This window comes from Schistocerca piceifrons, chromosome 8, assembly GCF_021461385.2.
Source record: "Schistocerca piceifrons isolate TAMUIC-IGC-003096 chromosome 8, iqSchPice1.1, whole genome shotgun sequence".
NCBI classification, from domain to species: domain Eukaryota; kingdom Metazoa; phylum Arthropoda; class Insecta; order Orthoptera; family Acrididae; genus Schistocerca; species Schistocerca piceifrons.
The window spans coordinates 61,656,626-61,684,624 of record NC_060145.1 but is presented as its reverse complement, the minus strand read 5'-3'; the positions used below and the strand labels follow the sequence as shown (position 1 = coordinate 61,684,624).

Here is a 27,999-nt window from a genome sequence, read left to right as displayed (position 1 = left end):
AAATATGTCTCGTGGGGGATACTGAACATATTCAGAGAGGACAGTACAAATGGTCACAGGTTTTTTTGAACCACAGGAGAGTGTTACTAAGACGTTGAAAGAACTGAACTGGCAAACTCTTAAGGGGAGTTTGAATGGAAAAAAAATTTTTTCTACTTTTTCAGATTTTTATCTTATAAAATTTGCTATTTTCCAAATAAAATTACACTTATAAACTCACATGGGAAGTATTTTATTTTACACTTGTTGAAAATGTTAAGATTTTAATGTGTATTACTTCAATATCTAATGAAATCGGTAATTTTTTACATAGAAGGCTGTGGTTTGCTGTGTTATAAAGGTTAAATTACATGTTTGTATTGGTCATGTCCAGAAGAGGATGAACACCAGGTTGAGGAAGTTGAAACAAAGTTTGAGAGACAAGAAACTTTATGATGGTAAAACTATAAGAGGCAAGCTGACAGCCAAAATGATTGATGAACTACAGCAGTATTATGGGATGGTCATTAGAAATAATACTGAGAATTTGTTGAAAATGAAGCGGGCAGTATGGGCTACCTTCTTCCACAGACTGTCAACTGATGAAAAACCAGTACACCACCTTTGCCCTCCTGGACCTGATTCATGTTGCAATTATCGCAATGCCCAGTACTCAAACAGTTCATACAGCCATAAACATTCCATCCCAACAGCAGTCATGGACATCATAAAACCTATTTACAGAGACCTGGAAAATCCTGAATGATTGAAGAAGTGTCTGCACGGTCAGACTCAAAATCCCAATGAGTCATTCAATAATCTTACATGAATCTCTTACCAAAAAATGTTTTTATTGGAATGAAGACACTAAAGTGGTGGGTCAGTGATGCTGTTATTGCTTTTAATGATGGCAACATTGGTAGTGTGGAAGTGCTACAGTATATGGGAATAAATCCTGGAGCAAACAGCATTAGAGAACTTGAACGGATGGACAAAGTTTGCATTGATAAAGCAGAGTATGCAGCGCAGTTGGCCACTAAGGAGTCTAAAAAGAAAAAAAAAACACTTGGAAAAAGATCAAGATGATGATGTATAGTATGGTGCAGGATAGTTCTGAGTGACTAAAAATAAAAAATTAAGCATATATTAAGTGAGTTACAGTCTTTTGAAACTTCAGAAATGTTCCTGAAAATTTAAGTTTTCTGTTGCATTTCCCCCTAAATCCCAGAAACCACTTTGAGTAGAATATTCAAATTTTCAACTAAAAGAAGAACATAGTGTTATGTAAAATAACAATAATTTAGGATAACATACAAAAAAGTACACAAAATTTTAACCATGTAATTAAAAATTTTTATTTCCAAAAGCAGTGGCTGAAATGCAAGCCCAGCGTAATGCAGTTTTACTCAACATGGCACGGACTCAACAAGTCGTTGGAAGTGCACTGCAGAAATAATGTGCCATGCTGCCTCTATAGCCATTCATAATGGTGATGATGGTGCCCATGCATGATTTTGTGCACGAATTGACCTCTCGATTGTGTTCCATGTCAGGCAATCTGGGTAGCCAAATCATTCGCTCAAACTGTCTAGAATGTTCTTCAAACCAATTGTGAATAGTGGCACGGTGACATGGTGCAATATCATCAATTAAAATTCCATCATTGTTTGGGAACATGAAGTCTATGAATGTCTGCAAATAGTCTCCAAGTAGCCAAACATAACCATTTCTAGACAATGGTTGGGGATTCATTTTTGGGCACAAAAACTCCCGGCGGGAGTCAGGCCATAATAGGATTAGTGGTGATAGCATAGAGGATGATGTCAGAATCTTAGAACACAAAGACAAAACAGAAGTTGAAAATGACTACATGTTAAACCCAATCAACAGAAGGAAAGATAGCTAAAAAACAGGGACTTGGAGAAAGGTCCATAAAATATGCCATAGAGAAACCGAGGTCCTGAATTACAGGTTAAATGTCCTACACCATATTGCTAAGACAGATAAAAAGTGAAACGCGGTCGACAGTTTGTGCATCATTCGCTAAAATAGCTGATAACTCAGAAGACAAACATAACTGAGAAATTAGGTGGTTAAAAGAAGGGCATCCTGTCAGGAAATGGCAAACCCCCAAAGGTTGAGGGCAATGAACACAAAGTGCAAATGAGGGTGATACAGCGGGCGGCCAGGTAAGACATGAATCAGGAGCAAGAAAGCTTCCTATCAAGCACAAGTCCCAGGAATTTCGTAGTGTCAACAAACAGAAGAGCAATAGGTCCAAGATGTAAAGATGGTGGAAGAAACCAATTGCGCCACCAGAAATTCATACAAACACTTTTGTCAGTGGAAAAGTGAAAGTCATTGTCGATGTTCCACAAGCAAAGACGATCAAGACAATGCTGAAGAAGCCACTCAAGGAGACTGGCAAAATCGTCAATGAAAAGGGAGCTGGAGATGCCCGGCGGGAGTCAGGCCATAATAGGATTAGTGGTGATAGCATAGAGGATGATGCTCAGGACGGAACCCCGAGACACGCTGTTTCCTGGACTAAGGTGTCCGACAAGGCAGAACCCATATGTATCTTGAAAACTAAGTGTTTCAAAAATTCCTGAAGGAAATGGGGCATGCAGCCATAGAAGCACCGTGTGAAAGAGTAAGGAGGATCCAGTTCTCCAGCAGGTGTCGTATGCTTTCTCCAAATCGAAAAATATGGCTACAGTCTGGTATTTCCACAGAAAACCATTCATGACATTCTTGACAAAGTGACGAGATGGTCAACCCCAGAAGTTGTGCTCGAAATCCACACTGTGCAGTGATCAGTAGACTGTGAGACTTGAGAGGTGGTGAGAGAAATGGAGCGTTAAGTAGAAAGGAAGGTGTTGTCCTTTCAAGGCTTAGGTATGGGTATGACAGTGGTTTCATGCCAGTGTCTGGGAAAAGTGCCCACTTCCCAGATGCAATTGTACGTATGAAGGAAAAAGTACTTGCCCACAAGGGAGAGGTTCTGCAACATCTGAATGTAAACATTGTCTGGCCCTGGGGTGGAAGATCAGGATGAAGTGAGAGCATGACCTAGGTCCCTCATAGTAAAGGCGGCATTGCACCACTCATTGAGAAGACAAAGGTATCGCCCAAGCTCCACTCGTTTCCGATGGAGAAAGGCAGAGTGATAATGGGTGAAGCTCGAAGTCTCCGCAAAATAAAGGCCCAAAGTGTTGAGTATAGCAATAGGATTCACTATGACATGATCTACTATGATCAGGCCAGAAATTGGGGGATGGACCTTAGTCCCAGAGATCATGTTGACCTACATGATGGAAGAGGGGGAGTGGAACTGTTAAAAGAATTAGTAAATGAAACCGAGCTAGCTTTCTTGCTATCCCAAAATATGCGATGACACTGTGCACCCAACTGTTTATAACGAATGCAGTTTTCCAATGTAGGGTGACGCATGTGAATTGTTGCGCACACGCCTCAGTCCACCAAGGGACCAGGACACAACATGGTAAAGACAAAGTGCGACGAAATGGAACGTTCTGCGGCGGTATGAATGATGGGGTACGGGGAGGGGGGGTCAGAGCAGACTGGAAAGTAATGCAAGAGCTCAAAGAGGACATGAGGACACAATTTTGTTTCCCAGTGCCAGAACAAGTGGATATTGCAATTCCAAGAGCAGCTGTAAGTCCTCTTTGTTGGATCGAAGGCTGCAAATGTTCCATTGAAGGAGAGTAACGACAAGGATAAGGGAGGAGAAAAAATGAAGAGGTGTTACCTCCACCACCGCCGAGTGCCAGCCTTTAAAGACCGACTGCTACATGGTGCAGAGGCTGGAGGATCCTGCTCCATGAGATCCACAAAGGCATCAGAATTCTCCCTCTGTCAGTCCGCAGAGTCCCAGGCAGAAAAATGGTTGGCGGTGCTCACGGTGACAAGGAGGTCGGCCAGGTGAGGGTATCATGTGGCAACACTGTCGAAGACGATCTCTGAGTCAGTGAAGGAGGAGACCATTTACCTTTGTTCAATTTCTTGGAGCCTTTCCAGTTGGCAGAGGAAGATTCAGATGTTTGTTGACTGGAGGGACGTAAGAAGTCTTTGTGGGAGTATGGGGATGCTACCATGACACTGGGCAATTTTACAACCACTGCACTGAATTTAAGGTCAAATGTGTGCATGGCCATGTGATTCGTGAAGCGAGATGTAACGAGAACAGTACTGTAACTGCTGGATTGTAGAATGCAAGGTTTTCGACCAACCAACAACTTGCGAGCGACCAGGTAAGGCACATTTTCTTTTACCTGGGTGGCCTGCTCATCGAGTTACACGGGACAATCTCAGGAGGAGACTGTATTGTTGCCATTGCAATTGATGCAGCAGTGAAAAGGAGGCAGACAATCGCCCTCATGAGCATCCCTACCACAGGTTAAAATTTGGCTGGGTGTTGACAGCTCATTCGAATGTGGTTGTAACAATTACACTGGTAGCAATGGTTCAGGTTTGGAATGACTGGTTAGACTGTGATAACTTCATAGCCTACTTTGATATTTGACTGAAGCACCACTCTGTCAAAAGTGAGAAAAAGAGGATGTGTGGGCACTAAGGATGTATCTACCTTTTTCATTATCCGATGGGCTACAATGACACCTCTATCAGAGAGGTAAGTTTGGATCTCTGCCTCTGTCAGACTATTGGGCAGCCTAGTGTAAATTACTTCATGGGATGAATTCAGCATTCGACGAGTCCCGACATAAATGGAATAGCTGTTGAGGAGCAAAGCTGCAAGCAGCTGATGTGCTTGAGAATCGGAACTAGTCTCCAAAATAAAGTGCCATTGCCTAAACGAGAGCAGAATTTCATAGGGCTGGCAACTGCATCAATACCATTACGAATAATGGATTTATTGTAGCAAAGGACTGACCATCTTCAGTACATGAAACCATGAGGAACCGTGGTGCAGCTGAGAGGGTCTTTGAATCACGGGCTCCATTCCGTTTATGTTTAGTTGACGCTGACTATGAAGAGGAAAATTGGCTCATTGTGAGAAAATCCCCCATGTTTGCTAGTGTCTCTGGTGGCACACTTCTTCCAACTGGGTGCACTCCCCCTCAGAGGGGGCACAACCACCTTATGTGATTGTTCACACCTCAGGTCACACACCCAAACACCTGAAAGAGGGACCAATTGGCAATTTGGGAAGGTAACAGCTCAGACAATCACCCCTCCATGTACCAGGGGTACACGTGAACCCTACCTGTCGACCCGGGACTGGGACTTACATGTTACCCAGTCACCTGTTACACGTCAGACACGTGGGTTGGCCTTCTGGAGTGCACAGTGAGGAAGAAGAAAAAGAGGAACCTGAAGCACCAAAGCTGAGGAAGGATAGGAGAAGGGGAACAATGAAAGAAAACACGGACAAAAAACAGTGGAGAGATTGTTCTGATGTCGACTACTGAAAATGTAGAATGCATTCCCACAAACGTCCCAGACATGTTCCCCAAGGGATGGGAAAAAGAATAGCAAGAGCATAGACATGCAGCACAGAAGGGAAAAGATGCTGCAAAGACTGGGGCTTCATCCTAGCCACGCACGATCCCACCGAAGAGTGATGAGCCCCCCTGGGGAGACCAGCCCATGTAAAAACAGCCCACACCATTGAAGAGCCATCACGAACTCACACAGTGCCTCGTTGAGAACTTGGGTCCATGGCTTCACGGGGTCTGCTCCACACTATCCCTACCATTAGCTCTTACCAACCGAAATCGGGACTCATCTGAGCAGGCTACGGCTTTCCAGTTGTCTATGGTCCAACTGAAATGGTCATCAGTGCCTGAGAGGTGCCACAGTTGATATCATGCTGTTAGCAAAGCCACTCACTTTGTTCGTCTGCTGCCATAGTCCACTAACACCACATTTTGCTGCACTGTCCTACAGTATACATCCCATACCGATTTCTGCAGTTATTTCATGCAAAATGTTGCTTGTCTTTCAGCACTGGCAACTATATGCAAATGTCGTTACTCTCGGTCGTTAAATGAAGGCCGTCAGCCACTGTGTTGTCCATGGTGAGAGGTACTGTCTGACATTTGGTATTCTTGGCACTTTCTTGACATTGTGGATTGCAGAATACTGTAGTCATTAACAATTTCCAAAATGAAATGTCCCATGCTTTTAGCTCCAACTACCATTCCACATTCGAAGCCTCTTAATTCCTGTCATGCAGCCATAACTATGTTGAAACCTTTCTACCTGAGTACAAATGACAGCTCTGTCAATGTACTGTCCTTTTGTACATTGCGCACATGATATTACCGCCATCTGTATATGTGCATTCCATTACCCCGCGCCTTTTGTCACCTCAGTTTAAGTACTATGGCTATCACATGCCAAGATGTCACATTAAGTGTTCGAGCTCTGGCAAGAAATTGCTTTGTTCCTGGAAATGGCGAGGGGGACAAGGATAAAGATTTACAACCCAAAATAACAGATAATCCTCCGTCAACCCAACCTGGTACGGATCCCACACTGATGAGCAATACTCAAGTATAGGTTGAACGAGTGTTTTGTAAGCCACCTCCTTTGTTGATGGAACACATTTTCTAAGGACTCTCCCAATGTATCTCAACCTGGTACCCACCTTACCAACAATTAATTTTATATGATCATTCCACTTCAAATCGTTCCGCATGCACACTCCCAGATATTTTACAGAAGTAACTACTACCAGTGTTTGTTTCGCTATCGTATAATCATACAATAAAGGATCCTTCTTTCTATGTGTTCGCAATACATTACATTTGTCTATGTTAGGGGTCAGTTGCCACTCCCTGCACCAAGTGCCTATCCGCTGCAGATCTTCCTGCATTTCGCTACAATTTTCTAATGCTGCAACTTCTCTGTATACTACAGCATCATCCGCGAAAAGCCGCATGGAACTTCCGACACTATCTACTAGGTCATTTATATATATTGTGAAAAGCAATGGTCCCATAACACTCCCCTGTGGCGCGCCAGAGGTTACTTTAACGTCTGTAGACGTCTCTCCATTGAGAACAACATGCTGTGTTCTCTTTGCTAAAAACTCTTCAATCCAGTCACACAGCTGGTCTGATATTCCATAGGCTCTTACTTTGTTTATCAGGCGACAGTGCGGAATTGTATCAAACGCCTTCCGGAAGTCAAGGAAAATAGCATCTACCTGGGAGCCTGTATCTAATATTTTCTGGGTCTCATAAACAAATAAAGCGAGTTGGATCTCACATGATCGCTGTTTCCGGACTCCATGTTGATTCTACATCTACATCTACATTGATACTCCGCAAGCCACCCAACGGTGTGTGGCGGAGGGCACTTTACGTGCCACTGTCATTACCTCCCTTTCCTGTTCCAGTCGCGTATGGTTCGCGGGAAGAACGACTGTCTGAAAGCCTCCGTGCGCGCTCTAATCTCTCTAATTTTACATTCGTGATCTCCTCGGGAAGTATAAGTAGGGGGAAGCAATATATTCGATATCTCATCCAGAAACGCACCCTCTCGAAACCTGGCGAGCAAGCTACACCGCGATGCAGAGCGCCTCTCTTGCAGAGTCTGCCACTTGAGTTTATTAAACATCTCCGTAACGCTATCACGGTTACCAAATAACCCAGTGACGAAACGCGCCGCTCTTCTTTGGATCTTCTCTATCTCCTCCGTCAACCCGACCTGGTACGGATCCCACACTGATGAGCAATACTCAAGTATAGGTCGAACGAGTGTTTTGTAAGCCACCTCCTTTGTTGATGGACTACATTTTCTAAGCACTCTCCCAATGAATCTCAACCTGGTACCCGCCTTACCAACAATTAGTTTTATATGATCATTCCACTTCAAATCGTTCCGTACGCATACTCCCAGATATTTTACAGAAGTAACTGCTACCAGTGTTTGTTCCGCTATCATATAATCATACAATAAAGGATCCTTCTTTCTATGTATTCGCAATACATTACATTTGTCTATGTTAAGGGTCAGTTGCCACTCCCTGCACCAAGTGCCTATCCGCTGCAGATCTTCCTGTATTTCGCTACAATTTTCTAATGCAGCAACTTCTCTGTATACTACAGCATCATCCGCGAAAAGCCGCATGGAACTTCCGACACTATCTACTAAGTCATTTATATATATTGTGAAAAGCAATGGTCCCATAACACTCCCCTGTGGCACGCCAGAGGTTACTTTAACGTCTGTAGACGTCTCTCCATTGATAACAACATGCTGTGTTCTGTTTGCTAAAAACTCTTCAATCCAGCCACACAGCTGGTCTGATATTCCGTAGGCTCTTACTTTGTTTATCAGGCGACAGTGCGGAACTGTATCGAACGCCTTCCGGAAGTCAAGAAAAAAGCATCTACCTGGGAGCCTGTATCTAATATTTTCTGGGTCTCATGAACAAATAAGGCGAGTTGGGTCTCACACGATCGCTGTTTCCGGAATCCATGTTGATTCCTACATAGTAGATTCTGGGTTTCCAGAAATGACATGATACGCGAGCAAAAAACATGTTCTAAAATTCTACAAGAGATCGACGTAAGAGATATAGGTCTATAGTTTTGCGCATCTGCTCGACGATCCTTCTTGAAGAGTGGGACTATCTGTGCTCTTTTCCAATCATTTGGAACCCTCCGTTCCTCTAGAGACTTGCGGTACACGGCTGTTAGAAGGGGGGCAAGTTCTTTCGCGTACTCTGTGTAGAATCGAATTGGTATCCCGTCAGGTCCAGTGGACTTTCCTCTATTGAGTGATTCCAGTTGCTTTTCTATTCCTTGGACACTTATTTCGATGTCAGCCATTTTTTCGTTTGTGCGAGGATTTAGAGAAGGAACTGCAGTGCGGTCTTCCTCTGTGAAACAGCTTTGGAAAAAGGTGTTAAGTATTTCAGCTTTACGCGTGTCATCCTCTGTTTCAATGCCATCATCATCCCGTAGTGTCTGGATATGCTGTTTCGAGCCACTTACTGATTTAATGTAAGACCAGAACTTCCTAGGATTTTCTGTCAAGTCGGTACATAGAATTTTACTTTCGAATTCAATGAACGCTTCACGCATAGCCCTCCTTACGCTAACTTTGACATCGTTTAGCTTCTGTTTGTCTGAGAGGTTTTGGCTGCGTTTAAACTTGGAGTGGAGCTCTCTTTGCTTTCGCAGTAGTTTCCTAACTTTGTTGTTGTACCACGGTGGGTTTTTCCCGTCCCTCACAGTTTTACTCGGCACGTACCTGTCTAAAACGCATTTTACGATTGCCTTGAACTTTTTCCATAAACATCCAACATTGTCAGTGTCGGAACAGAAATTTTCGTTTTGATCTGTTAGGTAGTCTGAAATCTGCCTTCTATTACTCTTGCTAAACAGATAAACCTTCCTCCCTTTTTTTATATTCCTATTAACTTCCATATTCAGGGATGCTGCAACGGCCTTATGATCACTGATTCCCTGTTCTGTACATACAGATTCGAAAAGTTCGGGTCTGTTTGTTATCAGTAGGTCCAATATGTTATCTCCACGAGTCGGTTCTCTGTTTAATTGCTCGAGGTAATTTTCGGATAGTGCACTCAGTATAATGTCACTCGATGCTCTGTCCCTACCACCCGTCCTAAACATCTGAGTGTCCCAGTCTATATCTGGTAAATTGAAATCTCCACCTAAGACTATAACATGCGGAGGAAATTTATGTGAAATGTATTCCAGATTTTCTCTCAGTTGTTCTGCCACTAATGCTGCTGAGTCGGGAGGTCGGTAAGAGGAGCCAATTATTAACCTAGCTCGGTTGTTGAGTGTAACCTCCACCCATAATAATTCACAGGAACTATCCACTTCTACTTCACTACAGGATAAACTACTACTAACAGCGACAAACACGCCACCTCCGGTTGCATGCAATCTATCCTTTCTAAACACTGTCTGTGCCTTTGTAAAAATTTCGGCAGAATTTATCTATGGCTTCAGCCAGCTTTCCGTACCTGTAACGATTTCAGCTTCGGTGCTTTCTGTCAGTGCTCGATGTTCCGGTACTTTACCAATGCAGCTTCGATGGTTTACAATTACAATACCGATTGCTGCTTGGTCCCCGCATGTCCTGACTTTGCCCCGCACCCTTTCTGTACTTGCTCGAGGGCATCTAACCTAAAAAACTGCCCAGTCCATGCCACACAATCCCTGCTACACATGTAGCTCCCTTTGTAATGGACTCCTGACCTATTCAGCGGAACCTGAAACCCCACCACCCTATGACGCAAGTCGAGGAATCTGCAGCCCACAAGGTCACAGAACCGTCTCAGCCTCTGATTCAGACCCTCCATTCGGCTCTGTACCAAAGGTCCGCAGTCAGTCCTGTCGACGATGCTGCAGATGGTGAGCTCTGCTTTCATCCTGCTAGCGAGACTAGCAATCTTCACCAAATGAGATAGCCGCTGGAAGCCAGAGAGGATTTCCTCTGATCCATAGCGACACACATCATTGGTGCCGACACGAGCGACCACCTGCAGATGGGTGCACCCTGTACCCTTCATAGCATCCAGAAGGACCCTTTCCACATCTGGAATGAATCCCCCCAGTATGCACACGGAGTGCACATTGGTTTTCTTCCCCTCTCTTGCTGCCATATCCGTAAGGGGCTCCATTACGCACCCGACGTTGGAGCTTCCAACTACCAGTAAGCCCACCCTCTGCGACCGCCCGGATCTTGCAGACTGAGGGGCAACCTCTGGAACAGGACAAGCAGCTGTGTCCGGCCGAAGATCAGTATCAGCCGGAGGCAGAGCCTGAAACCGGTTCATCAGACAAACTGGAGAGGCCTTCCGTTCAGCCCTCCGGAATGTCTTTCGCCCCCTGCCACACCTCGAGACGACCTCCCACTCTACCACGGATGAGGGGTCGGCCTCAATGTGGGCAGCCACAGCCGTAGTCTGATCGGGGAATGCGTGGGACGAGCTGGCCGTCCCCGACAAACCCCCATCCGGACCTCCACAGTGATGCCCATTGGCAATAGCCTCAAGCTGTGTGACCTAAGCCAACACTGCCTGAAGCTGGAAGCGAAGGGATGCCAACTCAGCCCGAATCCGAACTGTGGTTTTAGCTTATCCAAAGATATTCAGTGATCTGCCTTGTGGACCTGAAGAGAACATGAAGCTGAACATCTACAGAAGATTATTTCTTTCAGTTCTTCACGAATATCTTCATTCAGAAAGCATCTGCACCAATGGTTCCTAACCTTTCCAAGACAATTGCTCCTGAACGACATCATATAGAAAACAATACAGTTTATTCTCTAACTAAAGGTTATATTGGATAAAATGCACATTCCTGTTTTTAAGATTAGAGGAAAATACATTATATAGTAAATAAATACGTGTTACAGAATTTTGTAGGCGTTACCTTACACCAAGAAATAGTTATAGTCAGTGAGTTGGTTGGTGTTGCTTATTTCTAACAACATTTTTTATATTCTGTTTAGTCTTGGCATATGTACATTGTAAATTGTTTTACAAGTGCAGTCAGTTCCTCACTTTTGTTTTCATTGCCACCATAACTGCGACTCCACTTCTGCACTTAACAGTTGTGGCACTTGGAATCAGTGTTCTTAATGCTTTTTATGATAATAATGAATACTTGTCACCAATCTTTCTCCAAAATGTTGCTAGTTCTGCTTTAGAGAAATATATTTTCAGTGTGTTTGCTTCACTAGTCCGAGAAATTCTGCTTTGGCTTGACCTTCACTATCGGAAAATATTGCTTCATTCACTGAAAACTGTCCTAAAACTCGGGCATTTAATTGTTGATTCTGCAGATCAGGAAAATAGTTACTGATAGAATTCCTTACTGATTTGTGTCATGCGTGAACAATCATTTTGTATTGTTGATGTTGAGCATCACTACCAGTTCTGGGAACATTGGAGTGTTTTGAACTTCAGCTCTTTGTTGATAAAGCTACAATCTGTGAAGAAAACTGCCAAATTTATCTTGTGCTGTCAAAACATTCACCACATTTTCTTGCAAGCTGAAGTTAAGCATTATTATTTCTACAAAGAAATTGGCAAGATGTGTCACTTGTACCTCCTGAGGAGATCACGAATGTAAAATTAGAGAGATTCGAGCGTGCACAGAGGCTTTCCGGCAGTCGTCCTTCCCGCGAACCATACGCGACTGGAACAGGAAAGGGAGGTAATGACAGTGGCACGTAAAGTGCCCTCCGCCACACACCGTTGGGTGGCTTGCGGATTATAAATGTAGATGTAGATGTAGAAGAGCCCCAAGAAATGATTTGCTCAAGTAAGCTAGTGGAGGAAGCTTCAACTTCGTTTTTCTTCACTTCCAGTAAAATGCCAGCTGATACTCTAGCTCTGGGTTGGTCCACATAAAATCTAGCTCCAGATCACCAAACAGAACCATGTGGCATGGACGACTAGGTACCTGCCAAATGTTATTTCACAACTAACTACACACAGACAGTGCATGACTCACAGTGGCTTCCGCCAGAAATTTGCAAATGGGACTTGCACAATGACTCCAATTGCTAGCCTTACGAAGCTAAAGTGAAATGGATCTAATGAGCTTCATACCAACAGTGCTGCAGATCCATATGCCACACATTTTTAATATAGATAGGATTATCTAGGGGAATTATAGAATTGTAAATAAACTGTATTATCAGATTTACAGGAAGTAACACTAAGAAATCAGAGGGTGTCAAGTTCTCACCCAGTCAACCTTGCATTGGGTTATGTCTGTATAAATGTTAGTTTCTTCTAGAACACAAAAACCGAGAAGAGATGTTTCTCTACCAATGCTCATATTTGATTATCTAGGTGAAGTATGGTGTGTGTGTGCTTAGTGTAGCATCTACAGAAGTATACAATGTGGGTATTTTCGATAAACTGAAAGCCACAGTTTCATGACTAATCAGAAGCCTGCAAAATGACTCCCTGGAACAGGTGCTCAAGTTTTCACAGTTGATGTGGCACTGTAATGTAGATGAGTCACCTATGTGCAGCAACAGAAAAACCACGGAGGTTCACTCAGGCACAATGCTACCAACATCAACTGCAAAATCGGTGACACGTATGATCGACTCCCAAGTAACTCCTTTCTCTCACGTATAACAGTCACTCACGAATATTCTGACTCAAACATGAAGCTGTCAGATATGAAAAGGTCTGAATAAAAGCTGGTAAGCAACCTCTAAGAATTTCCTCTTCCAAAGTACAGAAAAGACGTGCCAGTGACATGTACTGTCATACATTTCCCGTAAGTTGATTAATACAGCGATTAAATTTGGCTGTGGAAGAATTCATAAATTTTGGGAAATTCTGAGCAGATAAGATGTTCGTCACAGAACAGAATTCATTGCAAGCCGCACAGAAAGCCAAATCGAATATCCTTCGGACAAGAGGGATCAGCACATTTGTCAGTTTGCATACTTTTGTGCAGTTCAAACATTACATTTGTGAGACAGATTGGTCCACAGTAGTCCAGAACACGGGATACTTTGGCAGTTTCTCAGCTTGAATAGTGATACTTACCTGCCATCGGAAGAAAAATTTCCCCCCCTTGCCGTATGCAATGAAAGACCTCATGAATGATTATTTTTTACTGACCCTGCCGAGATGTTTCAGCATTCAGTCGCACATTTTGTCAGGGCCCAGCAACATTTCACAGCACAGTGACAAAGAATAACGAAGTTCCCATTCGCCAAACAGAACACCGTACGGCTCCTGGTGCCATGTGGGTATCTCTTTTACGGAATGAGAATGAGGGGTGGTAATTATCAGACACAGCCTCCCTGGCAAACAGTGGTGATAAGTACTGACAGGGGGGTAAGCAATAGTGCCACTGCCAATAAGGACATCGGAAACAGTCACAGAAATGTGTCGGTGACTTTTGTGGAGAAATTTAGAATACTAGTAAAGACAGTGCACGAACTCTCACTGACGCCACCTATTCCTCTCACCATTCCTTGTTTTCTTCCTAAATAAAAAATGAAGCTTACAATAATCTTAAGTGCAGTGAGATTAGCTATGGACCTGCCTGTGTGCTTTCACAGCTGCAGTGAAATCTTCCGAGTACCACAGCCAAAGTTCCTGCCAGGGATTCTCTCTTCTCTGGCATGTACAATCATTTCCATTGTTTGAGACAGGATTGCTTACATTTGGGAGAAATGTCAGTACTGCTGATAAGGCACATCGAAAAGTACATCCGCTATACTAGCTTTTGGAGCTAATAGTTCCTTCATTGGGGAGGAGAGAGGGACAGATTGGAGGAGATTAAAAAAGAAGGCCTGGTCACTCAGATCCCAGGATAGATCGCTGTCTAAGATCATCTTCACAACAAATCGGACCTTCTCACCCTGGGGTTCAAGTGATGTGCCATTCTTTTTTAACGTCCCCCGATCTCCTCCTCCTCCTCCTCCTCCTCCTCTCGGCAGTCCCAACATTTCTCCTAAGTAACAACCAGCAACTCTGCCTCAACTCTGCCTCATAATTTTTCATTTTTCTCAAGATAACAAGCATAAGTCAATGATTTAATAATGAAGAGAGTATTTATTCCTGTCATCTCAACAAAACATTATCACTGAATATAGAATCACTAACCAAAAACTATATAAAAGTAAGATATTAAAGTCTATAGGGTCTTCTTGCCCTAAAGATAAAGTTAAGCCTTTTAACTTACAAGTTAAATTCAAAAATTTATCAAAATACGGTTGATTTCTCATCAAGCCATTCATTCCAGCCACTAATTTAGAGACTAATGATTATGCTACCTGAGCCGTGCATGGCTCGTGTTCCTACCATCATGTATTTTACACCCCGTTTTTAACGTACTTCCACCTCACTACGTTAATTTAAATGACTACTGCCACCGAGTTGCTGCTTTGTCTGACCGTGAGCAGCATGTATCAATATATCCCCTTTCGTAGTATCTTTGCTTGACTGCTATTACTTCCTGGTGGTTGCCTGTCATAAGCGAGTTCGGGTCTGCCAGTCAGTTGGAACGTGTCTGGAGCACAGTTCGGACCTGCCAGTTGGGGAGTTGCAATGCAGCACTAGTGCAGTCAGGTTGGAGCAGTGAGGTCTGCGTCGCGCGCGCGGGGTTGCTGTGGACCAGGGAAGATATCTCTGTACGGTGCAGTCGGTTGCATCTGCTGGTGGTCCCTACGCAGTGTTGGAGCGTGTGTGGAGCTGTCCGATTGCAATGAGCTTCATGGCTCACTGACTCAGGACATCAAAGTTGAGTGGTGTTTTAAGTACCCAAGGCACGTCCATTTATGTTGTGTGGTTTGTTTGAGTGGTTCGCTGTTGGAAAGGTTTTCCTGTGAGCAACACCGAGTGTTTGTATTGCTGAAATTTAGCCGCCATGCGGTGGAATTAACTATATTGGCTGACTAAGACTGAAGTGCACCCACGGAATTTTCTGCCTTGTGGTCGTTAGTGTTCCGGTTACCTGCCCTGGCCACTAACGTGTAATTTCAGTGTCCTTTCTTCACCTGTTGCCGCTGTCCAACACAGTGTGTAGTTTTGACAGCTTAATACATATACATATTTGATAGTGGATAATCGTGCCTGTAAAATTTTGTCTCATGTACCGATTGGTGGCAAGCAAGTTGTTTGTCAGTCAGTCCGTGGTTGTCCCCTGGTTGGGTTCCGATGGATCAAGTGTAGTTGGGCTCACCACCAGTCTCATCTAAGTGAACGAGGACAGACCGACCCCCTGGAGGCTGCTGAGTGCTGTTGTCTTTACTGTTTTTCTCAGCGGTGTAATTGTCTGTTTATAATCTATCATATCCAATGATAAAAATAACATTCTTGGTTTTACTTTGTTTCATGTAAGTAAGTTTGAATTCCAGCAAGTGGATATTTGCTGAAAGGTTATAGGCGTTGTGTTGTCTTTTCTTTTAGTCCGGTTTCAGCTACTTGAAACTTTAGGCTTATGGTTATTTTTTTAATTTTTTTTTTAATTTTGGAAAATTAATTTGGGCATTCGGCCACTTGGAACCTTATTCTTAAAGCTACCTTTCAAGCTTAAACATTGCAGCCTTCTGCCTTTGAAGGGTTACAGTAATTTATTTTAAAAAATTGAAAATTTTATTGTGGGCCTTCAGTCATTTGTATTGCATCTTGTTTACATTTGTTTATCCACTTTTGCCTGGAGGCTTTCAGCCTAGCTGTGACAGATTTATATTTTAATTATTTTATTTGCTATTTTAACTGCATTTTTATCTTGTTTGGAGGCCTTCAGCCGTGAAAGAATTGCATTTCGAAACTCGTAGTTGTAAAGGTTCAGCTATGTGTCACTTTGGTTGTAAATGTGTTATTAAATTCCAATAAATTCCAATTGTAAGGTGAAACTGACCGCAACCTTATTTGGCCCTTTCCACAATCCTAATCACCTGTTCTGCCCAGCCAGTTTAGCTAGCGTTTAACAAGTCACCTTTGCATGGTTTCTTTTAATACTCACCACTGTTTCTTGCACAATATCATAGATTCCCTTCTGTTCGTCAACGTCAAATACTATCTTGGTAGCAAAACCTGGCCAATTATCTTTTCCAAGTGATAGAAACATCAGGTTTTCTGTTGAATGGTAGTTCAGAACACAAAAATAATGGGAAAACAATTGCTGTCACACAATCACAATCGATTTGGGTACCAACCAGAATACAGAAGTAAGGGTCAGGCTACAAGCTGTGAGGTAGATGTACAGTATGTGCTGATATGAGTTGGTGCTCCAATATCGGGTAGGCATAAAATGAACTCCGTAATTCATTTTTGCTTCTACTCAGTCTAGAAGAGATTTATTTGTACTATTCTACAGTGGATTGTACACATGAAAGTCCTCCAGCAGTAAGAAGGGTGGAGAAACTAATCCATGAGATTCATCACTTATTGCGACTAATATCCATGTCAGGTGGTATACAGACATCGCACACAGTTATCCTGTCAAGAATCTGAATGGAGACTGGAACTGCTCCTGGTGCAGTGTTTAGAGACCACTGCTCACTGAAGATGCTGAAGGGTAACAGTGGACAGGTTTCCTCCACTACTCTTTTAGCATTAACATCATTATAAATGTGTGGGTTACAGTTTCTTATATGATGCTTTATGCCAACAACATGTCAAATGTGGACTATATGTTAGTTTAATCTCTACCTATGCCATTCATTCCAATATAAGGCTCTCTGGGGGACCACCGAACCATAGGTATAGCTATCTGGCATAGCAGCCACTGCCTGTAGTTCTAATGCCCTGGATTGGATAGGTACTTACTCCTCATTGTCACATGTGGGGAGTTTGGCAAATCATGCATTGGCTTAACAATTCATGGCTCCTCACGGGACTGTAATTGTAAGGGTATACCATAATCCCTCCACAACAGATCAGTTATTGTGTCATGTCAGGCACTAGCATTAATCTATTTAGCTGCAGGATACTTTAGGTTTTTATGCACTATGGATACAGATTGTGCCACTTAAGCTGCCCCACTACAAATGGCTCACACTTCCTATTTGTCATCACGGAAGCAGAACTTTTGTCAAACTTCACTTAATCAACTTTCACAACTGGTGGGAGTTGTGTGGATCTGTTGTAACCTGAATTCCATAGGGGACATTCAAGTCTGAGAGAAAGAAATATTGCAGCACAGGAAAAGAAGAGGTACAGCAATGGCTCAGGACTCTGTGTTCACTGTGAAGATGCTCCTGAGTCATGAGTCCTTGGAGAGCACGAGAAAAACCTGCTACTACGTAATTGTGTGGCAACATTTTTCCTAATTACAAAAACTGACAAAGGAGAAGATTAAAGACGATGCAACATCAATTTAGAGATCAAGACAAAATTCTTTTTATAGAATAAAAGAGAGCACATTACATTTCAATTACTCTTAAAGATAAAACAATGATATGTCCAGGAAGGAGTAACAGCAGTATTTTAAGGACAGATTGCTACTCACCACATACAGTAGACAATGAGTCGCAGACTGACACAACAAAAGGACCGATATATATTTTTGCTTTGGGCCAAAAGGCCTTCTGAAGTAGAATACACAGTGCACCTCAGATACACATGACCACTGTCTCTGGGCACTTTGGCTGGAATCCGGCTACAGCAGCCAGAGACAGTGGTGAAGTGTGTGCAGATTGTGCTTGTGTGAATGTGTGTGTTTTCTACTAAAGAAGTAGGTCTTTTAAGTGAAAGCTAAAATGTATTAGCTGTCTTTTCATCATGCCTGCCTGCAACGTAATGTCTCCTCTATATGGCAAGTAGCACTCTATCTTTTTCGTAATATTGTTGTTGCTCTTAAGGATAACACTGAAATGTAACAGCTAGGAATTTTCTGCATCTCTAAAGTTTGTTACCCCTTTCTCACTCAAATTTATTAATTGAAAAGGTAACAGCATGTCAACAATCATAAGCATAGTCAAATAGGGGCAATAACAGTAATACTAGACTTTGGGAACTGTGATCATGATATAAATGTTTCAAACCATTCTACTCTCTTAATATTCCTAAAATTCTTTTACCATCACTGTTGATAACACTTTTAAAACAGAAGTAACTTGACAGTAATTAAAATTAGTAACATTCAGTTATTATTAATGATACATGGTTTAAAGCTAATGTAATTCAAAAAACAAAGAACAGAATCCAATTAAAATACGAATGTAACAAGATAGTAACAAAGCATTATCCTGTTTGCCCGACTCAGTTTTGAAAGGAATGTTTTACTGGAATGAAGTAAACTTTTAATGAAGCTAGGAAACATGCACAGAAGAATTTATATTTTATGAATAGTCCACTAAAATTTAATATGTATTGTGACAATATTACGAATAGGATACACACACACACACACACACACACACACACACACACACACACCAAACATGCATGCACGCACGCACGCAAATGCAGCTCTCACACCCCCATGACCACTGTCTCAGGCTGCTGGGGCCAGAGAGAGGGTGTAACATAGCAAGTTATTACAAGATGACATTTGTTGCAGTAAGGCACGCAGCCATTTGGTATGGGGCTGCAGTATGGCTACTTTTTTTTTGCTTTGCTCACAGCGCAGCTGACACTGCCTGCCGTGAGAACTGCATAGAGTAACATTCAGTCGGTACGAAAATTCAACCCTTTACAAATCTTAATAATCCATATTCGTTATTATTCGATTTTGTTCAAATTTGGTACACAGCCTTTTGTTATTAATGGGATGATGCTGTCAAAATTTCAGATTTTTATTTATTATAGTTCTGGAGATTATGAAAATTACCTAGAAGTCCTAAAAGCAAAGCTTGTGTTTTAAAACCCAGTTAGGGACAATACAATTTGACTTTCATTATGATTTGAAGCCATTACAAAGATATCAGTGCATAAAAACAATTAATTAGAATTTTCTTTTCAAAACTTTAGTTACTTTATATTACGTAATACAAAAATCGCTCAAAATTATTATTTGCTTATAATTTTGTTGTGTGAGTGCATGAGAATGATTGAGAGAGAGTGTACGTGGGACATACATTAAAACTTAATATGTCATTTTATGTAAGACCTTGTACAAATGAACCGTGGGAAAGTTATGGTGCAACCACTTTTCAGATGATATACGTCGGTGTGAGCTTGCTTTTGTATAAAAACAGCCAGAATGAAAGTTAGAGACAGAATAAGTTTATTTATGAATTTGGAGATAAATTCGTACTTCAGTTATTTTAATTAAACAATATACTAGAAACTGAAGTTCTAATGATGTTAATTACTATCAAATTAGTGATTGGATAAGGCCAGTTTTGCCGCGAGAATGATCTCGAAGGAACATTCTGATTGGTCACTTAGATCAACAGCCAATCAGAATAAGCTGTTCCCATGTGAATATAGGGAGTTGGCAGCAAGAAGAGGAGCTCGAGATAGTCGCTTGCTAATCAGCCTACGGATAACACCAAGTTAGATAGCTCCGTAAATATAGCCTGTAAGATGAAGAACTAGTGAGTTCATTTCAGTTAGAACGTGTCGTGACTGAAGCAACTGGAGTTACAAACATTTTAATGAAAGCTTGGTGTTTCTAAATTAAACAGTTGGAGATTTATGAGCGTGTGAACTTTCTGGTTACAGTAACAATTCCGCGTGGCATATTTCGTGCTCAGTATGGAATACTTTGGCAAGCAGTTCTTACTAAGAAGACCACTGAAATGACCAAATGTTTAACTCACGAAGAGTGGTGGATCTGTGTCTGTTAGATCGTGAAAATTAATCGGGTCGGACTTACAAAAATTCTGGCTGCTTTTTGAGTGAAAATGTGTTGTACAGACAGTGAATTTTGAAGGATGAACCATGGACCTTGCCGTTGGTGGGGAGGCTTGCGTGCCTTAGAGATACAGATAGCCGTACCGTAGGTGCAACCACAACGGAGGGGTATCTGTTGAGAGGCCAGACAAACATGTGGTTCCAGAAGAGGGGCAGCAGCCTTTTCAGTAGTTGCAAGGGCAACAGTCTGGATGATTCACTGATCTGGCCTTGTAACACAAACCAAAACAGTCTTGCTGTGCTGGTACTGTGAACAGCTGAAAGCAAGGGGAAACTACAGCCGTAATTTTTCCCGAGGGCATGCAGCTTTACTGTATGGTTAAATGATGATGGCGTCCTCTTGGGTAAAATATTCCGGAGGTAAAATAGTCCCCCATTCGGATATCCGGGCGGGGACTACTCAAGAGGACGTCGTTATCAGGAGAAAGAAAACTGGAGTTCTACGGATCGGAGCATGGAATGTCAGATCCCTTAATCGGGCAGGTAGGTTAGAAAATTTAAAAAGGGAAATGGATAGGTTAAAGTTAGATATAGTGGGAATTAGTGAAGTTCGGTGGCAGGAGGAACAAGACTTTTGGTCAGGCAAATACAGGGTTATAAATACAAAATCAAATAGGGGTAACGCAGGAGTAGGTTTCATAATTAATAAAAAAGTAGGAATGCGGGTAAGCTACAAACAGCATAGTGAACGCATTATTGTGGCCAAGATAGACACGAAGCCCATGCCTACCACAGTGACACAAGTTTATATGCCAACTAGCTCTGCAGATGACGAAGTAATTGAAAAAATGTATGATGAGATAAAAGAAATTATTCAGTTAGTGAAGGGAGACGAAAATTTAATAGTCATGGGTGACTGGAATTCGGTAGTAGGAAAAGGGAGAGAAGGAAATGTAGTAGGCGAATATGGGCTGGGGGGAAGAAATGAAAGAGGAAGCCGCCTGGTAGAATTTTGCACAGAGCATAACTTAATCATAGCTAACACTTGGTTCAAGAATCATAAAAGAAGGTTGTATACATGGAAGAAGCCTGGAGATACTAAAAGGTTTCAGATAGATTATATAATAGTAAGACAGAGATTTAGGAACCAGGTTTTAAATTGTAAGACATTTCCAGGGGCAGATGTGGACTCTGACCACAATCTATTGGTTATGATCTGTAGATTAAAACTGAAGAAACTGCAAAAAGGTGGAAATTTAAGGAGATGGGACCTGGAAAACTGAAAGAACCAGAGGTTGTACAGAGTCTCAGGGAGAGCATAAGGGAACAATTGACAGGAATGGCGGAAAGAAATACAGTAGAAGAAGAATGGGTAGCTTTGAGGGATGAAGTAGTGAAGGCAACAGAGGATCAAGTAGGTAAAAAGACGAGGGCTACTAGAAATCCTTGGGTAAAAGAAGAAATATTGAACTTAATTGATGAAAGGAGAAAATATAAAAATGCAGTAAATGAAGAAGGCAAAAAGGAATACAAACGTCTCAAAAATGAGACCGACAGGAAGTGCAAAATGGCTAAGCAGGGATGGCTAGAGGACAAATGTAAGGATGTAGAGGCTTATCTTATGAGGGGTAGGATAGATACTGCCTACAGGAAAATTAAAGAGACCTTTGGAGAAAAGAGAACAACTTGTATGAATATCAAGAGCTCAGATGGAAACCCAGTTCTAAGCAAAGATGGGAAAGCAGAAAGGGGGAAGGAGTATATGGAGGGTCTATACAAGGGTGATATATTTGAGGACAATATTATGGAAATGGAAGAGGATGTAGATGAAGATGAAATGGGAGATACGATACTGCGCAAAGAGTTTGACAGAGCACTGAAAGACCTCAGTCGAAACAAGGCCCCGGCCGTTGGGAACATTCCATTAGAACTACTGACAGCCTTGGGAGAGTCAGTCCTGACAAAACTCTACCATCTGGTGAGCAAGATATATGAGACAGACGAAATTCCTTCAGACTTCAAGAAGAATATAATAATTCCAATCCCAAAGAAAGCAGGTGTTGACAGATGCGAAAATTATCAAACTGTCAGTTTAATAATTCACGGCTGCAAAATACTAATGCGAATTCTTTACAGACGAATGGAAAAACTAGTAGAAACCGACCTCGGGGAAGATAAGTTTGGATTCCGTAGAAATATTGGAACACGTGAGGCAATACTGACCCTACGACTTATCTTAGAAGCTAGATTAAGGAAAGGCAAACCTACGTTTCTAGCATTTATAGACTTAGAGAGAAAGATTTTGACAATGTTGACTGGAATACTCTCTTTCAAATTCTGAAGTTGGCAGGGGTAAAATACAGGGAGCTAAAGCCTATTTACAATTTGTACAGAAACCAGATGGCAGTTATAAGAGTCGAGGGACATGAAAGGGAAGCAGTGGTTGGGAAGGGAGTGAGACAGGGTTGTAGCATCTCCCGGTGTTATTCAATCTGTATATTGAGCAAGCAGTGAAGGGAACAAAAGAAAAATTTGGAGTAGGTATTAAAATCCATGGAGAAGAAATAAAAACTTTGAGGTTCGCCGATGACATTGTAATTCTGTCAGAGACAGCAAAGGACTGGGAAGAGCAGTTGAACGGAATGGATAGTGTCTTGACAGGAGGATATAAGATGAACATCAACAAAAGCAAAACGAGGATAATGGAATGTAGTCTAATTAAGTCGGGTGATGCTGAGGGAATTAGATTAGGAAATGAGACACTTAAAGTAGTAAAGGAGTTTTGCTATTTGGGGAGCAAAATAACTGATGATGGTCAAAGTAGAGAGGATATAAAATGCAGACTGGCAATGGCAAGGAAGGCATTTCTGAAGAAGAGAAATTTGTTAACATCGAGTATAGATTAAAGTGTCAGGAAGTCGTTTCTGAAAGTATTTGTATGGAGTGTAGCCATGTATGGAAGTGAAACATGGACGATAAATAGTTTGGACAGGAAGAGAATAGAAGCTTTTGCGACGTGGTGCTACAGAAGAATGCTGAAGATTAGATGGGTAGATCACATAACTAATGAGGAAGTATTGAAAAGGATTGGGGAGAAGAGAAGTTTGTGGCACAACTTGACCAGAAGAAGGGATCGGTTGGTAGGACACGTTCTGAGGCATCAAGGGATCACAAATTTAGCATTGGAGGGCAGCGTGGAGGGTAAAAATCGTAGAGGGAGACCAAGGGATGAGTACACTAAGCAGATTCAGAAGGATGTAGGTTGCAGTAGTTACTGGGAGATGATGAAGCTTGCACAGGATAGAGTAGCATGGAGAGCTGCATCAAACCAGTCTCAGGACTGAAGACCACAACAACAACAACAACAACAACAACAACAGAGTTTACCATATTAAATATGGACTTGATAGCCATTTCAAGTGTTTCTGTATGAATAAAAAGCAGATTCCACTTAAATTTTAAATGCTTTATGCAAGTAGACTGCATCCTCCGAACACCCAATTTTTTAAATATGAACTTTCAAGAACTGACTTTAAATTCAAGTTACGTAGCCTCTGTATGGAAGGTATTAGGTATTGATTTCATCAACACTGCTCTACACGGCCTAGCACGTATCTGCTACTACAGAGTGAAGGGACGTCAGAAGGAAGGAATATTGAGGTAGGTGGACTTTCGATAATTCAGAGACAGAACGAGGATGACCGACCACGCCCCGCCAGAAGGGGTTGTGTGTGTCAGCTGCGTTTGTGTGAATGTGTGTGTATGTATGTTGTCTATTTCAGAAGAAGGCCTTGTGGTAGAAAACGTACATGTTTAGTAGTCTTTTTGTTGTGCATGTCTGTGACTCAACATCAACACTATATGGTGAGCAGCAATCTATCCTTTTCATAATACTGTTATTATTCCATCCTGGATTTTCCATTGTTTAATATGTATTGTTATATTTACTTATCTGACTATGTTGACTGCTCTGTTGCAAAATTCATATATTACATAATGTCATTTCATTTTATGATTTATTTAATGCATTTTCATCAGTTAAAATTCATTGCAATTCGTTAATTTTCTGTTTTTAACAATCACATCACTGCATTAAAATGGGTATAAGTTCCAGGTTGAAACACCGTTGCACACTCAGCTTTGCTTGAAGTATCGATGCAGTACTTGTGCCAATCAGTTTAGTAAACACGTAACAGATTATAAAACACACATAGTATGGCAACTTTACAGCAACAACAGCAATATCAATTCTTTGAAGCTGATCACACATGTTCAGTACTTGATCCAACCTGAAGAACTTTTTACGGGAAGCTTTTCAATATTCAACAGGCATCAACAGATATAATATTCATAGGTACTTCATACTACCCAAATCTCCAGACTTCCACCCCAATTCCATGAGGTTCAAAGAGTATAACAACACCAATAATGACTTGCACCTCACATTTGCTCCCAAGGGATGGAAAATCGAGGATGGAATGTATCAATATTATGAGAAGGATAGTTGCTACTTACCATATAGCAGAGATGCCGAGTTGCAGATAGAGGCAACAAAGAGACTGTCGGAAAGTGAGCTGCACATGCCAGACCGTGTGCGCACTGTCTATTTTCGGAAAGCTCACTTTCCAATGGCCTTTTGTTATGCCTATCTGTGACTCAGAACTCCACTATATGGTGAGTAGCAACTATCCTTTTCTTCATACTGATATTCCCAAGTGAAACTTACTGAGGAGTAATAGCATCACAAATAAAGTTGGAAAAAATATGAAATGGTGTCCACACAATGCAAGACAGGACTGCCTGTCTTCCAGTTACAATAATCTTCTTTCAGCTTTAAAATGTCATCTCAACTACATTTATCTAATATGGTGTTTTCCTTTTTCACTTTCCTCTTTACATTACAGTACACACAGAGAGAGAGAGTGTGTGTGTTTCCTTAAGGCTACTTAAAACTGCTCTCCTGAGAGTCAAATTAAAAATTTACAACACTTACAAACATATCGTAACCACTATACATCTTTACACTGCTCACCTTGCTGTAGAAAAACATCGAGCTGTTCAATCATGATAGCACGAAGTTCTCCTGGTGGTTTGTCCTTTTTCACCAATGCAAAAACATACTTCGCTAAGGCAACAGGATCAGCGTCACACCTGCAACAACAGAACAGTTATATTTCATTTATTTTCTGTGAACATAAATTTAATTTTTTTCTGTATATTGTGTTCCTTTACTTAAAGCTACGTTAATAAAGTTGAGGCAACAGTCAACCAGTAGTATGTTTCGTCAACTGAGTTCAGGAAATAAATGGCGAACAGAAGGTATCATAGTTGGTTGGTTTATTTAAAAGAAGAGGGAAAGGACCAAACTACGAGGTCATCAGTCCCTTGTTCCAAAGGAAACAATGCCACAAGGGTGAGAATAAGGCAATGAGACAACACAAAACAGAATGAAAGGAAAAACCACAACAACGACTGAAGGGCAACAAACACTTCAATGGACAAAAGGGGACAAGAAAACCACAAAGACACAGGAAACGGGTAGAAGACGTTAAAACAAGAAAGCAGGTTACCATGGCTGGCTGACCACAAGGATAAAAAGTAAAGGCCAGCCACTCTGCAACACATTAAAACCTCCACCCTTAAAGCACTAGGGTGGAGGACACACAGGGACAAAGGACATGTGCTAAAACTTAGAGCAAATGATAAAACTCACCCTCACAAATAAAACATGAAACTAAAGCTGCTGTTGAGGCATTGTCATCCAACACCGAAGGTAGGGTGCTGGGGAAGTTAAAAGTCCACCGCAGAGCGGCTGAAAGTGGGCAGTCTAGCAGGAGATGGACGACCATCATTTGTAAGCCACAGCAACATCAAGATGGGTCCTCGCGACGGACGAGTTAACCATGTGTCAGCCACATACAGCCAATGCGGAGCCGACAGAGAACCATAGAATCCCTGCGAGAGGCACGCACGGAGGTCTTCCATACATTTGTAGTTTCCCTAATAGCACACAGCTTCTTGTGCATACTGAGGTTATGCCATTCCATCTCCCAAAGCTGCAAAACCTTGCGGCAGAGTACTGAACAGAGGTCAGCAACAGTCAACCAGTAGTACGTTTCATCCATAAGCGCTTTCTGCGTAGCCTGTTTGGCCAGCCTGTCGACAAGTTCGTTCCCTGGGATTCCGACATGATCTGGGATCCTGACAAACACCACTAAACAACTGGACTGTTCCAAGGCATAGATTGATTCCTGGATGGTCGCTACCATAGGATGACGAGGGTAGCACTGGTCGATAGCTTGTAGGCTGCTCAAGGAGTCAGTACACAGGAGAAATAACTCACCTGGGCATGAGCGGATGTGCTCAAGAGCACGAGATATGGCCACCAGCTCTGCAGTGAAAACACTGAAGCCATCTGGCAAGGAGTGCTGCTCTATATGTCCTCCATGAACATAGGCAAAGCCAACGTGACCACCAGACATCGAGCCATCGGTGTAAATCACTTCATGGTCCCAGTACATGTCGAGAATCGAGAGGAAGTGGTAGTGGAGAGTCGCAAGGTTAACCGAGTCCTTAGGGCCACGTGGAAGGTCCAGGCAAAGTCGCGGCCTAGGTGTGCACCATGGAGGTGTTTGTGAATCAACCTCAAGTATAGTAGGTACAGGCAAGGACTCCAGTTCGGAGAGAAGGGATCGCAGACAAACTGGGTCGCCAATAAGGGAGGCGAACCACCCTGGGCGAGAAATGAAGACGGTAATTCGGATGCACTGAAGAACTACGAATGTGAGCTACATAACTGGAGAGCAATTGCGCACACCTAACCTGCAATAGAGGGACTCCAGCCTCCACCAGGCCGCTGGTCACCAGACTCATCCTAAAAGCTCCTGTCACTAGGCGAACACCACAGTGGTGCACTGGGTTGAGTAAATGCAACACTGAGGGTGCTGCCGAACCTTAAACCACACTTCCATATTCAAGGTGGGATTGAAAAAGGGCTCTGTAGAGCTGCAGCAGCGTAGAGCGATCTGCACCCCAGCTGGTGTCACTCAGGCAGTGGAAGGCATTGAGGAGCTGAATGCACTTCCACTTAAGCTGACGGAGGTGAGGAAGCAAAGTCAATCGGGCATCGAAAAACAGTCCTAAGAATCGATATGTCTCCACTACAGTGAGTGGATGCCATTAAGGTACAGTTCTGGTTCCGGATTAACAGTACAATGCCAAAAGAAGTGCATAACACATGACTTTGCGGCCTAAAACTGGAAACTGTGGGCTAGAGCCCATGACTGTGCATTGTGGATGGCTCCCTGTACACGCCGCTCAGCAACACCAGTACTGATGGAGCAGTATGAAATGCAGAAGTCATCTACATACAGAGAAGTTGAGACGGACAGCCCTACAGCTGCTGCTAGACCATTAATGACCACTAAAAATAATGGAGATACACTCAATACGGAGCCCTAGGGGACCCCATTCTCCAGGATATGTGGGGAACTATGGGAGGCACCAACTTGGACACGGAAAGTATGAAGTGACAGGAAATTGTGGATAAAAATCTGGAGCAGGCCTCGGGAACCCCACTTATATAATGTGGCAAGGATATGATGTGGCCAGGTCGTTTCATACGCTTTTCGTAAATCAAGAGAGACTGCAACCAGGTGTTGGTGTCTGGAAAAGGCTGTTTGGATGGCAGACTCGATGGACACAAGATCATCAGTGGCAGAGTAGTAGTAGTAGTAGTAGTAGTAGAGGGGTTTTTTGGG

General features: G+C 42.4%; 1 protein-coding gene across 6 annotated transcripts in view; it reads right to left on the bottom strand.

Moving 5' to 3' along the window:
- LOC124711622 (zinc finger protein swm) overlaps positions 1-27,999 on the bottom strand; it is a 258,270-nt gene that overhangs the window by 218,853 nt on the left and 11,418 nt on the right. For all 6 annotated transcript variants that reach the window (XM_047241789.1, XM_047241792.1, XM_047241793.1 and 3 more), the window contains exon 2: positions 25,272-25,390. In XM_047241789.1, the coding sequence (XP_047097745.1) occupies positions 25,272-25,390 (119 nt within the window). The remainder of the gene's footprint in view (positions 1-25,271; positions 25,391-27,999) is intronic.